Source organism: Passer domesticus, chromosome 6 (genome assembly GCF_036417665.1).
Source record: "Passer domesticus isolate bPasDom1 chromosome 6, bPasDom1.hap1, whole genome shotgun sequence".
Classification (NCBI taxonomy): domain Eukaryota; kingdom Metazoa; phylum Chordata; class Aves; order Passeriformes; family Passeridae; genus Passer; species Passer domesticus.
Genome location: NC_087479.1, coordinates 50,403,320 through 50,416,384, shown reverse-complemented (window position 1 = coordinate 50,416,384; position 13,065 = coordinate 50,403,320). Strand labels below are relative to the sequence as shown.

The following is a 13,065-nucleotide window of genomic DNA, read 5'->3' as shown; positions in this document are numbered from 1 at the left end:
GGCATGGATGTTGTTCCTAAAAGAATCCTTATGCTAAAACCCTCCCTAATAAACTAGTTTGTTAAATATAAGGTAACACGTTGAATGATGGAGAAGAAATTTAAACTGGGAGATTCTACGAGTTGCAATTTCCTTTCTTATAAGAAATAACATGTTTTGCAGGGTGCCAAAAAGCACTGTAGCTCTGTAGAAGCTGCTCTCCATTGCTAAACAGGCTGGAGCAACAGGAGGCTCCCAGCAGGGAGTTCTTGTAAGGCAGGAGGGGTTTGTCCTGGAGCAGTGGGACAGCAGCTGCCAGCTGCACCACTCTGCTAATGAGGTGCTGCACAGGTTTCCCCTGTGCTGCCAAGCCTGCTGTAAGCTGGGGTGAGACTTCTCCTCTATTTTACAGGTGGGCTGTTTGACAATTTATTAAGATGTGTTTAATTCTGTCATTTGCTGGCAAGGCCTGGTGCCTGCCTGTGAGCAACATCCCTCTTCCTGTTATGTGGTTTTGGGAATTTTGGCCATGAAGGTCATGCCCTTTACTGATACCTCGCTCATTGCTGAGAGCAATGCTTTCATGCTCTTTCAGTTGTGATGCTTTATTTTCTTCTGAACTCCTGAAAAAAGCTTTTGGCTGACTGTATTGAATAGGATTGAAATGTGGTTTGTGCTCTGCTTACTTGCATCTATTCTTGAGGAAATAACACCTCAAAACCTAATTTAGTGTTGAAATCACAAAGAGGAAAATGCAGGACACAGAGCCTGCTGCCTTGAGTACATGTAATTCCACATGCACGTGCTGCTACCCACCAGAGGAGTCAACCAAATTGTAAGTCAGCATTTACATTGTGCTACAAGGCTGTGTGCAGATGTAAAGCCCTGTGTAAGGTGTTAAATAAAAGGCTTCATAATAGTCATAGAGTACAATTTTATTATTTCAGTGTGTCACTCAGGCTTCTACCAAAACGACCATTATTGCAAACTACAAGCAGTAGGTTTTTTGATTTGTTTTTTTGGTACAAATTTACCTGGACAGCAACTCTGAGCTATGGGTCTAATCATTAGTCATGGAAAAATTATTAGCCACTCCTACAGAAGTCTACTGATGATATCTATTATTATATATATACTTAATGTACATTAGTGCATGTGTAACATCTCCATAGTCAGCTAGAGTAGAGGACTTTGCTTTTAGGAGTGCTGACTAAAGCTCATCACTGTGTTGTGGACTCAGATAGAAAGCAGAATCAACTAAATAGAAGGACTCATCAGCTCTCTCCTAGTCTTTACTAGGAAGTACAGTTCTGGTCTTACCTGGAAAGAGGAATGAGAACACTGGAATCTGGGCAATATCTGTCATGGAGCTCTGGAATTGCCCAGCAGGTGGAGGAGGCATTCCAAACAGGACCAGAAGCCTTTACTGCAAATCATTGGTGTTCCAACCTCTCTTGTGAACCTGGGGGTACAGTGGATCCCCTGGCAAAGTGCCAGGGCAGAGAATTTTCTCATGTTGCCAACATTAATTTATGATTCAAGATTTGAGCTAATATCTAAGCATAGTCTCCAGACAGACAGTTTGGTTAAGATATTGTTGTGGCATTTTGTTATTGTTCCCAGAGCATAAGTAATCTCTAAGTAGGAGTTGATAATGTTTTTAAAGGCTCTCAGACATAATATAAAAGTGTGCTTTGTGGGAAGACAGCATATAAAAACTTGCTTTTTTGTCAGGTTTCTAATTTATGGGGAACAGGGACATGCAATAATCTAATTTATGTCTGTGTACATTATGTCACTGATCACAAGTAATGGAGTACAAGCAGGTGCTTTGATTTGTATGTGTAGAAATTGGAAGTAGGCTGAGCTAATGGTGAAGTAGATGTAGCTTGCCAGAGGAAGCTGAAGCTTTAGATTTGATTTAGTGTTGGTAGCATGAGAAGGTAAATCCAGGTCTAATGCTGAGCAGAAAGAGGTGCTTAGTGTCCATGAAATCTGTAATTCTGCAGGCTAAAATATTGGGGGTTTTGGTCCTTTAAATGACAAGATTTAGGAGGGGGAAATTAACTTTGGAGATTAAGGTTTTATGTGGATGTGTTCAGCTTTAAGGGTATCTCCTCCAAATTAAGATTGTGATATTTGGCTGTTTCCAGTAAATGTGATTGTGCACTTGTGTGCATCTGGTAGTCTTAAATGTCTTTAAAACCAGAAAATATTACACTAGTAAAAATGAATCTAGCTCATTTATTCAATTTGTTAGTGAAATCTACATATCATACCCTAAATGCCTTAAATTCCCTCTCCTCCTGCCCCTCAAAATAAGCTTTTTTGCAAATCTTAGTGTGTCACAGGAGCAGAAGAATACAGACTAATATCTTCATACTTGGGCATAAGAACCTCCTGTCAAAACCTATGAAATATTTGCAAACTTTTTAAACCAGAGACTTCGGTACCAATTAAACTATTCTTAATGTGGGGTTTTTTGGTGTTGGTTTTGGCTTTTTAAAATAGATTTTTCTACTATATTTCAATCTTAGTCTATACATGAAAAGAAGGATTAAATTAAGTTTATTTTCAGGAAAACCTAGGGGATAGGGAGGAACACAGGATGACACCATCACCAGAGCAATCTGGTGCTGACAGTGGACAGAGCACGTGAGCCCATTATGTTGGGTGAAATATTTTTATGTGCTCAGGACATGTTTGTGAGATCTTGGGAAAAAAAACAAGGCCATGCATTAGTAATGAGATCAGTTTGCTAGGAAAGAGAGTGAGGACCACTCTGTGTCAATTAAGAGCACTTTGGGGTGGCAAATATCTTGAATGCTGGCTGACTCAGCTCACACAATGCAGCCAATAACCAAATAGCAGAATTTCACAAGCAGCTACATCAAAACCACTCTGCCTCAGTTGGTGACACAAACAACAGTAATTTCCTGTGTAAAGTAGTTTCTCTAGGACATCCATTGATACCAATTTAATTTTTCATACCTAGGAAAGCATAATTTTCCCACTGTTCCTGTCTTCTTGTCCAAATGAATCCATTTCCTCCTTCTTCCTGAGTCATGGATTAGTCTTTTCCTTCAAATATTTTGCCTTAGATTTCTTTTAGCCATGTGTGTGAGTGAAAATGGCTTCACCTTTTTTTGTAGAATAATAATCCTCTATGATTTTTGCTGTGAATATGCTTTGACCTAGAGTAGGTAATGCTCTAATGTCAGGGAGGCTAATTAAAAGGAGGGGGAAAGAGGCAGAACTCTTTTGTGAAAGTGAGGAGTCTTTCTTCTCCTTTCTTGTTTTTCCTCCTAGTGCAATAAAGCTTGGATCCATCTCTTGTTCACTAGGTATGAAGGGAAATCATGGAGGATAAAGATGTGTGCAGCATTTAAAATGTATAAACAATGAAATTGTCTAACATGGAAGGATCAAATACTTCAATAACTTAGTCATCAAGGACCTTTCTGTAAATGTAGTACTTAACAATCCTGAAATCATATTACAGAATAATTAGGGCTGGAAGGGACCTCACTTGCAATCTTTCTCACAATAACAAGAACTACTGTAATACTCATTAGATTTTCTCTAGCATTCAAGTTAATATAAAATAAATGAGGCTATATAATACCTCAATACTAACTCAGAAATGTTCAACACAGATGGCTCTGACCTGTGCAGTAGTCCAGGATCTTCAGGAATATGTAAACCCTACATTGTTTATGCTGTGAAATGTACTTAATGGCCTTGGTTAACAGCTGGAGTTCTGGAGAAGGAGACTTTTTGTTTTAATGAGCTCGCTCCACAGAAGAGCAGGAAAATGCCATGCCAGCCTAGGCTGAAGGTGCCTGAGTTTTCCTAGGTTTACTAAATGTCTGTTTTCTTTCTAGATTCCAGCCTATGGAGAAGTGTACATGAGAACAGGATAAATATGGCTTTTAAGGGCGAGGACCACTTAGATTCCCTTTCCTTCCCAGTTCAGCGGTAAGTGGTGCACTCTATCATCCAGATTTGAGTGATTAAATGGTTCTGAGGCAGCAGCTGCACTTTCCTTTGAGGTGCTGGAGATACTTAAAGGCTCATTTTTAAACCCTGGTAGCATTCCTATGGAATTTTTAGAATGAATGAGGAAAGTTGAGATGTATTTCTTGAGGCATTTGGAAATTTGCATACCTGGAGTGTGGTAAATCATGGCAGTGTTTCTAGAACTATCATTTAAAATGGATGGCCATGTTTGCAGTACCAATGTGACTGTACTTACTAGACTGCTTCTTAGTCATGATGGAAGTGACTGGAACTCTCTGCACTCTGTGAAGACTGCTGAAAGCTATAAATAAGAATATGTTTAGCATGGTTGACTTTTGTTCTGGCATAGGTATGGTAATGCTATGAAGGCTGTGGTATAATGAATGTCTGGTCTGTGGTACCCTGTTGGGAGTGGAGACATTGGTGACTCTGCTAACCAACAGATTTTTTTAAAAAATCTATCTTTTGGTTGCCATCTAGTAGCTGTCTCTGTGTAGAACCTCTAATAGAGGTTCCATAAAAAGAAAAAAAAAATACAATAACCTACAGTCATTATAGTCATTATGTGTCACAGCTGGGTTTTTGTTTTTGTTTATGGGAGAAAGGAGGGTGAGGTCTGCTGAACCCAGGAATAAAAAGGATTTAAATATCAGTCTTTTCCCTAGTTGTCTTTCTTCAGGTCAGACTGCAATTCTTTATTGTAATTAACTTACAATTGTAATTGGCATACTATGTCCAAATACAATGCTTTTCTTCATGGCTAATTTGATATTTCTCTACTGTTCCTTACCTCAGACTCCCAGCACATACTATGATATTGCCATTAAACTGAGAGTCACTGTAACACAACTAAACAGATTCTCTCCTGTAAGAAGCACATATAGAGGTATTCCAAGAACAATGGGGCAGTTAAGACTTAGAGTTGTACAAAACTAGCTGCAAACAGAGCTGAGGGAACAGGTCCTGGGGGTGGCCCAGGCTGATCCAGGCTGATGGTGCCAAGATTTGTTTACAACACGTGAATGAGGAAATTAGCCTGAGTTTCCCTATGCTAGCAGCTGGAAATGTGGAGTAGGAAAAATGCGCTTTAGAGGTAACAGCACTGAAAAGCACTGAGTTTTATAGACTGGTGGCTTCTAGAAAAGGAAAGTGCCTGTGAGTCAGGTGTGCAGTGTTAAGAGAAGCAAAGCTCGGCCATGCTATGTGAACACAGCCACTCTACAAGCACTCTAAACTGCATCTTAGCACGAGAAGGGATTTGGAAAAGTCCTACATAGCAAGCATTATGTTTCGGCAAAGAGCTGGAGTCAGCAGGGCAATTATTTATAGAGAAATTTAAAAATAAGTAAGAACTCTCCCTCACTCACAGTGAGCCCCTATTTTTTTTTGCTTGTTTTTATTTTGAGAAATAATCTTTTTTTCCTCTACAGATTAGGGTTATTTCAGGTAAAGTCCCTGTAAGAAATGGACAGACTGAAGTTGTCAGTGGTCAGAAAGGTGAAGGCTCAGAGAACATTGGAATTGAAAATAAGAAAATGTGTTTTTATGCTAAGAATTCAGGACACAGAATGGACTAGATCAAGTTCAGAAACTGTAGAAAATGCTCTTTTTGATTGCTAAAAAAGAGGAAAAAAACCCTGCACCCAACATAATAGCCTTTCCAAAGAAATGGAATTTTTATGAGATTAAGTAATTTCTCTGGGTTAAAGAAAGAAGTGATATGGCTCCTATAGGGCATTTAAAAGGATTAAGGGAATTTTCAAAATAATAAGATTCAAATAGTCTTAATTCTTTATTGCTCCTGTATCCAAGACTAGGATTGATGACTGTTTCAGGATTCCAGTTCACATTCCTGCTCTTTGTGAGTGGCTTGCATTAACTTCTTGGGTAGCTCAAATCCAACTGATGTAAATCCTGTGTAAGACCACAACCATGCCTTGCTTCGTGTTGAGGTCATAAAGTTTCATCAATAAAAACAGGCAGATCCTTCAGCAAGAATATCTGTCTCCATAGGAAAAATGTACCATAAATATGCAGATCCCAAGTGTTTCCACAGTGGTCACTGGAGTCACCAGCTATTTTGGCTGTATAAGGAATTTAAAACTGGGGCCTTAAAGTCTCTGTGCTTCATGAATTGTTGTTTACACACTTTCCTTAGATTTTATGGGAAATCACAACTTGTGCTGGAGTCTCTAGAGTACTGAGTCATGGTGTTAATGGTTTTCTAACGCACTGTCAGAGCTGCTGTCTCTAATTGACATCTAGACTGCTGTGGATACAGTATTTAAAGCTGTGCCGTATCCTGAGGAAAAACAAATTATTACAGAAACTTTATTTTCTGTTTCAGCAAGTTAGGAACTTAAGTGATGATTTTGTCTCTTAGGAGAGAAGACAATTGGAATTAGATCACTTTTATAAGAGTAATTTGCTTACTCTCCAAAAGCTGTATTCCTATGTAAAGCACCTTACAGGACCATAAAAATTATATTTTCATCAGTGAAGGCCAGTTCATTAAAGCATGTGAAGGATGCATGTGTTCCTTAGAGATGCACATAACCTTATTCTGAAACAACTATTTTTAGTGTAGCTCTGGCAAAATATCACTACCCTTTCCTTATCTTTTAAGATATAATTATAAGATATTCTCATCTTCATAAGAGGCAATGAGCTTTAACATTGCTTTTTCCATCTAGAACAAAACCTACCTTTCACTTATGCCCCTGCCCTTCGTCCTGTGTAATGAACGTTCATTGCTCTGCTTGTTTTCTGTGAATTTAAATTCTAGTTTACACAGGCTTTTTCATTGTAGACATGGGGTTTTTTTATACTTTCCATATTGGATGGTAAACTAAACTTAAGGCACTGCTGAATCTGAAGTTATTCAACTTCAGATTGAGAGAAGAGAGAGAGAGCACTCATCACCAGAAGTGAAATAAAATGCTGTTTTGGCTTCTGGGATTATGTGTTCAGTTCAGGGCTTCAACTGGAGAAATATGGTATAATTAGAATTTGTAAAAAAAGAATAAATGATCATCTTATATCAAAATTAGGTAAAAAAACAAGCCACAATTGTCATCGCCAACTTCCCCTTTTCCCCATAAAACCTCTCAACCCCAAAACAGTAACCAAACAAAACCAGAATAAAATTAACAAAACAAACTGAAGAAAAACCTAATCCTGAATATGAGTCAGAAGTGTACACTAGCAGCTTATAAAATCTGTTGTATCTTGGACTACACCAAAAGAAGTGGGATGAGGCTTTGAGCAACCTGGTCTGGTGGAAGATGTCCCTGCCTATGGCCAGTGGGATGGAACCACATCATTTTTTAAGACCCTTCCAACCCAAACCATTCCATGAATCCATGAATTGATTAAAATAGCTTGCTTTTTTTCAGGTAGCAAACTAAGGCTACTTCCAGAACTCCAGGAGCATCCATGAAGGGCTGGGCAAAATGGGGTTTTTTTTGTTGTTGTTTTTTTTTTTTTTTTTTGTTTTGTTTTTGGTTTGTTTGTTTTTTTTTCCCACAACTCTGTTCAGTACATTGCTGTGTGCCCAGTGGGGATAGAAGTACTACTTGAATTGATGCAGAAAACTTTGTGGAAATAGAAGGAAAAAAATAATTGTCAATATTTGGTCTTAATTGGCATTTAGGTAATGTTTTTTGAAAGCTGTGACTTGAAACAGAAGCAAGAAAAAGTCAGGATTTGATACTGCAGGAACTGCATTGATTCTGCTTGTTTCTCTGCCTAATCAGGATGACAAATTTGTAGAACTTTATGGAACATATCGACATATGAGATGAAAAACACATAGGTCTATAGTCCCAGAAGTGAATATTGTTTAAAAAAAAGAAAGAAAAAGGAAAACCCCCCTGCCTCCCACCCTTTACAAAGTAAGAGGATTTCTACCTGATCAGGGGCTCAATAATTTCAGGGATCATTCACATTGCATTTTGCTTCTACTTGTAGAGTTCATGTGACCTCTATACAGCTGAAAAGAGGTATTTTGAGGGGTAAGATGTGCAGAACCCTTCAAGTTTTTTAATACTGTGTTCTTATGGGGCTGTTAGGAAAAGAATGCATCCATCCATTGGTCTCTCTCTGCAGAGTGTCTAAAATGTCTCACTACTCAATATACCATTTAGTGCTCTGAATCCAAGGCAGTGACATTTGGTTATCCTGTCATAGAAAGTGAATTCTGACTAAAATAACATCTGTTTTTTTCCTTGAGCTTGCCAGTGATGTCTTGCCCCTTATATTCTGTAGGTGATTGGGATCTGTAGGTTTTGATGCCATAGTTTTCCTGGTCCTGAATTCTGGGCAGTGAGTTTGGTTGCGTGGCAGCTCACTGAAATGTTTGCTGTTTCATTATCTACCTATTTTCTTAGATATGAATCCCCAAGAGCAGGATTTCTAGGGATGTGAATTCTGTGAATAAACATGAATAAGACCTATATTTTTCTCATTCTGATCTATTTTTTTCCTAAACCACCTCATTTCTTCTTACCTTTCCATTTCCAGTCTGTGTGGCTTCTGTAGCTTCTAGCCACATCTGAGTGCTTGTTCTCACAAGGTTTTCCTTGCTTTTTTTTTTTTTTAATATCACTTCTTTTAGTCTTCAGTTATAAGACTGTGCTCCAGCTATAAGTAATCCTGAAATCATGTTTAAGTAAAAGTATGTTAAATACTTTGTCTCATCAGGGACATCTGTAAGTGCTGAGGTAGGAACTTAAGTGATTTAAGTGATAATTTTTCTTTTGATTTCAGTTTCCCACAGTGTTTGCTGCTGATAACTAAGGCTTTGTTCTGTATTTCTGGCTTTTCACACCTGTGTCTGCAAACTGAACTTCCTGTCTAACAAGAACTCCGTGAAAAGCAAAAAACCAACATTGGTATTTCTGGTTTTTGTATTGTACAAGCTAGTTGCTGTGCATAGGTCTTGCCCTGTTAATTAGAATTCTACATTCCCTATGATCAGTTTTATTTATTTATCAGGAACTTGGTTGTTGTCGCTCCTTGAAAGTTGTCGGATAAAGAGTGGAAGAAACTCTAGAAGAAAAAAATCCCAAGTTATTTGTAATATAAGAGCTAGAGCAGAAAATTTTCAGCATTCCGAGTTCAGTGTTCTTACTTGGCTCTATGAATCACTGCTTTGAGTTTTTAAAAACCATTTGAGAATTGGATGCTTACTGGGGAATTGAAAATGTGTTTTGAAAAACTTCCTTTTGCAACAGGCTGTAGGAAAAGATTATGACAGAAGAAAGGAGGGTGCTTTGCCAATAATGCAATAAAATTACCTTCTAGTGACAAGAAATAAAATCAGTTATTGCATAGCTCAAGGCACTAATGATACCTCATTTAATGACCTTGTATCCCTTTCCTTTCACTCAGTTTACCCTACAAGAATTCAACAAATAATTTTATAGCTTCAGAAACGGAGTTGACTTTACTATGAGGTATTTTCTACTTTAGTGATTTATATCGTATCTGTAACCAAACTGAAAGCTGAGTTGTTTGTATGGAGTTTTGATGGTGGTTGTAAAACAGATTTGTGAATCTGTATGGTTTTTCTGGGAAGGATTTTCAGGCGTGCTAGCTGACTAAGTCCAAAGGGTGATGTTAGTAAAGCAGCAACTATTGATTTGCCATCATTTGGAGGCATTCATGAGGCATATGAACTCAACAGATCTTTTTTTCTTTCCATTGAATCCATGGATAAAATATCTCTGTTCCTCTATTCAGGATGTTAAAATGTAAGTCAGCAGTTTAGCAAGCAAGCAGCAAAAATAATTACATTTCACTTGTACTTTGGGCATTTTTGGGGTCTGTAAGTCTGCCAGAATTCCAGATATTTCCTAACCTTTTCCTTCCGATAGTTTTATCATTACATCTTTTTATTTAGTTTTATAATGTTCTGTAGAAATGTTATACTACTTCCCAGAGCTATGCTGTAAAATATTGTATGTTAAACTGTGGAAGTCACAAGAGATTTTGGCTTTTAACCTGAAAGAGATTTGAATTTGTCCACTATAATAATTGTCAAGTTATGGTGACTTTAAAATGTGAACAAATTGATGAATTTAAACAATCTGTCCAACTGGCCTCACTAGACCTTTCCTTCATTAACTCGATATTTCATATTTGTGGCTTGCTGGAAGTTGGAAAATACTTTTAAAAGATCAAGGACCATCTTTCATCCTTAAAGACAATTAAGAGTTTATTCTGAATCCCTCATAAGGGTCAGTAACGTTTCATAGCATGTGGCACATGAGCACTGGAAAGAGCTCAAGGTAGTGCTGGTGTAGCCTTTATTATGGAAGAAACTCTGCCTGTTATTTTGAGAATGCATACTTTTGAAATGTGGGATTTTATTGAGGAGGCTCATCTCTTTTTGTATCTTGCAGAAAAAGCAGTTGTCTGCACAGTGAATATCTTGTGTTTGGACTTGTCCTTTTCAGAAATTAATTTTAATGAACCCTCATATTAATGTCTTTGAAATCACAGTGACAGAGCTGTGCCTGAATATTAGGTTACCTTATCTGCCAGGCGTGACTGAAAGGTTCTGATTGCATCTTCAAAAGCACTGCATTAAGTTTTTTATTGTGACATCAAGGTAGTGGTCCTGTCAACTTTACACCCTCTATCTTGCTCTTCTGGACATTGGTTTATGGCTTTGGATCCATGGTTTGTATTTCTCTGCTTTCACTGATGCTAGTGAAACAAAAGAATTTTCAAACAATTCAGATGTTGTTTATAGTCTTTGTTTACAGGAATTCTAATCTTTATCACAGTTATTTTTTTTGTAGCATATTTCAGAACAAATGCTGAGAGGGTTAAACATCTGCTACCACTCCTGTTGGAGTTCTCTGTTTTCAGAAAACAGACTTGCTTTCTGTGTTAAATTAAAGAATTTACCTTGAACATGGCAGCCTTTTTTCTGGTTTCTTAATCTAACAATGTGAATGATGCATTCACACAAATGCCCTGATTTTCTTTAGTCTACCAAATATTTTTACTGCAATTTGATACTTTTCTGCTTTATGAAGCCTTCCAACCAGCTAGAAGGATTCTTAGAAATTTAGGATATTTTAAATGTACTATGAGAATCTCATGGAATTTTAAAAATTGTAAAGTAATTGTATTCATACTGTCATGTTAGTACTTTTACTCAGAATTTTAGTTTTGCTGTTTTCTATTAAGAAAATGGTATACACTTTATATTTCACTTAGCGTTAACAGTATTCCTTTTAGTTCACAGGTGGTGTCCCATAAATTCTCTCTCAGAAAAAAAAAAGGAAATAAAAAAAGGGGGAAGGTGCAAAAGTCAAAACCCAAATGTTTAATTTTGGTGCAATGTCAAGAGAAGTACATAGGTATCTTGCTTATTTGCCACACCTCCTTTGGAAAAAATCTTGTAAAACCCTACTATAACCTCTTTTTTCATTGATTTGCTATGCAGTTATGTTATGCTTTTACATCAAAATATTTCAGCCATGGCTAGCTGCTGGAAACCACAGTCTTGACTTTTGCATTGTCTTTGTGAGCTTCCAGGTGTTAAATAATCCTAAACACCAAGTGCACATTTTCTGAACTCAGTGTATTTGCTGTAGGGAAGGGACATGCAAAAGGAACAAAAAAAACCACATCAAGCTACCATGGGGGTCTGGTCCTGTCCTTCTCTGATAATTTGGTCATATAGGGAAGAACTTGCAAGTTGGAGTCTTCAGGATAGCAAGGTTAAGTAGTATTATTTCTAAACAGTGCATTTTATGAGAAAAACACAGAACCTGCAGTGTGTAATCTTTGACTTCTTTACCTTCCAAGTCTTTGTGAACTTTGCAAATTATAGTAAAGACTGTGTCTTTGCTTTTCCTTTTACAATATGAAATTATTACTTACTTGTTTTACTGAGATGCTTTGACTTTCTATGCAACTATATATATGTCAGGTAATCTGAATTTAGTATTCTTGCTGGCATAATATTGGAAACAATGGTATAGTTTGTGGTTTTTTTTGAAGGGGGGCATATAGGACACCACCTGTGAACTAAAACATAATATTGTTAATGCTAAGGGAGTTAAAAAGTGTAAATTATTATCATAATAGGTAGACTATGCTGAAATCAAATGGCATGCCATGGAAACAAAAGTTTTCTCCTTTTACCAGTTAGGCTATACTGCTGTTATTATCATATTGGTAATGTAGCTGGAATTATTCTAGTTAGCCCTGGAAAGGAATTAAGGATGAAATCCTGTCTTTTTGCTTAGTATATACAATATATCTTTCCTGTACAACATTCAAGCTGCTTTGAAGCACTCTGGGGATTGTCCCCTTTACTGTGCTAAGACAGGGAAAAAAATCAAGTTGTCCTCTTTAACAGAAATACCACTCTTCATGAAACTTGAAAACGATGATCAGACTAATGAAGGGATCCTAAAACTCAATGTCTCAGCTTCACTGAATTAGTTCTTTACTTATTCTGAGAAAAGGTTGTGTTGTGTGTGTCTTCAAAGGGCAGTATGGTTTGTTGAAACTTTGATTTAGAGCTGCATATCATTCCTTCTGATTCTCTCCTGGTTGTAATGCTGATTAATCTTCCTGCCTCAGGCAAACTACTTTTCCTTCCCTTGTCTTTGTGTTCCACCTCAGCTGGCGAAACACCAAGGAAGTCCTTACTAGCCTATCTCCGTATATTTCTATTTCAATGGTTCTTACACAGCACTGTGTTATGAGCTTGTGTGTCTTGTTCTGCCTGCTGTGGCAGGTGGGAAATGTTGAATATTACCTAGAAACTGCTTCCAGTAAATGCAAATAATGTTTCTATTCACAAAACCCAGCTTGTTCCTTCCATAAGTTATATTTTGTCATCATTTTCACAGTGGTGAGTTCATTAAAGTCTTTACAACCATGGCCATAACAGAGACTGGTGAATAAGTACCTGTACCTTGGTATTTGAGGTGTTTTTCCACAATTAATTTTTAAGAAAATAATTCCTTCATTAAAGATATTTCAACAGTTTAACTATGACTTGTCTTTTCAGCTGTTTAGGACAAATGCTAGTACCAT

General features: G+C 37.3%; 1 protein-coding gene across 8 annotated transcripts in view; it reads left to right on the top strand.

The window, feature by feature from the left end:
• The window catches only part of INSC (INSC spindle orientation adaptor protein), a 134,039-nt gene that overhangs the window by 40,628 nt on the left and 80,346 nt on the right, over positions 1-13,065 (top strand). For 7 of the 8 annotated variants that reach the window (XM_064425401.1, XM_064425400.1, XM_064425399.1 and 4 more), the window contains one exon: positions 3,864-3,957. The exons of the other annotated variant lie outside the window; for it this stretch is intronic. In XM_064425401.1, coding sequence (XP_064281471.1) covers positions 3,905-3,957 — 53 coding nt within the window. In that variant the 5' untranslated portion in view covers positions 3,864-3,904. The remainder of the gene's footprint in view (positions 1-3,863; positions 3,958-13,065) is intronic. 8 annotated transcript variants of the gene reach the window in all.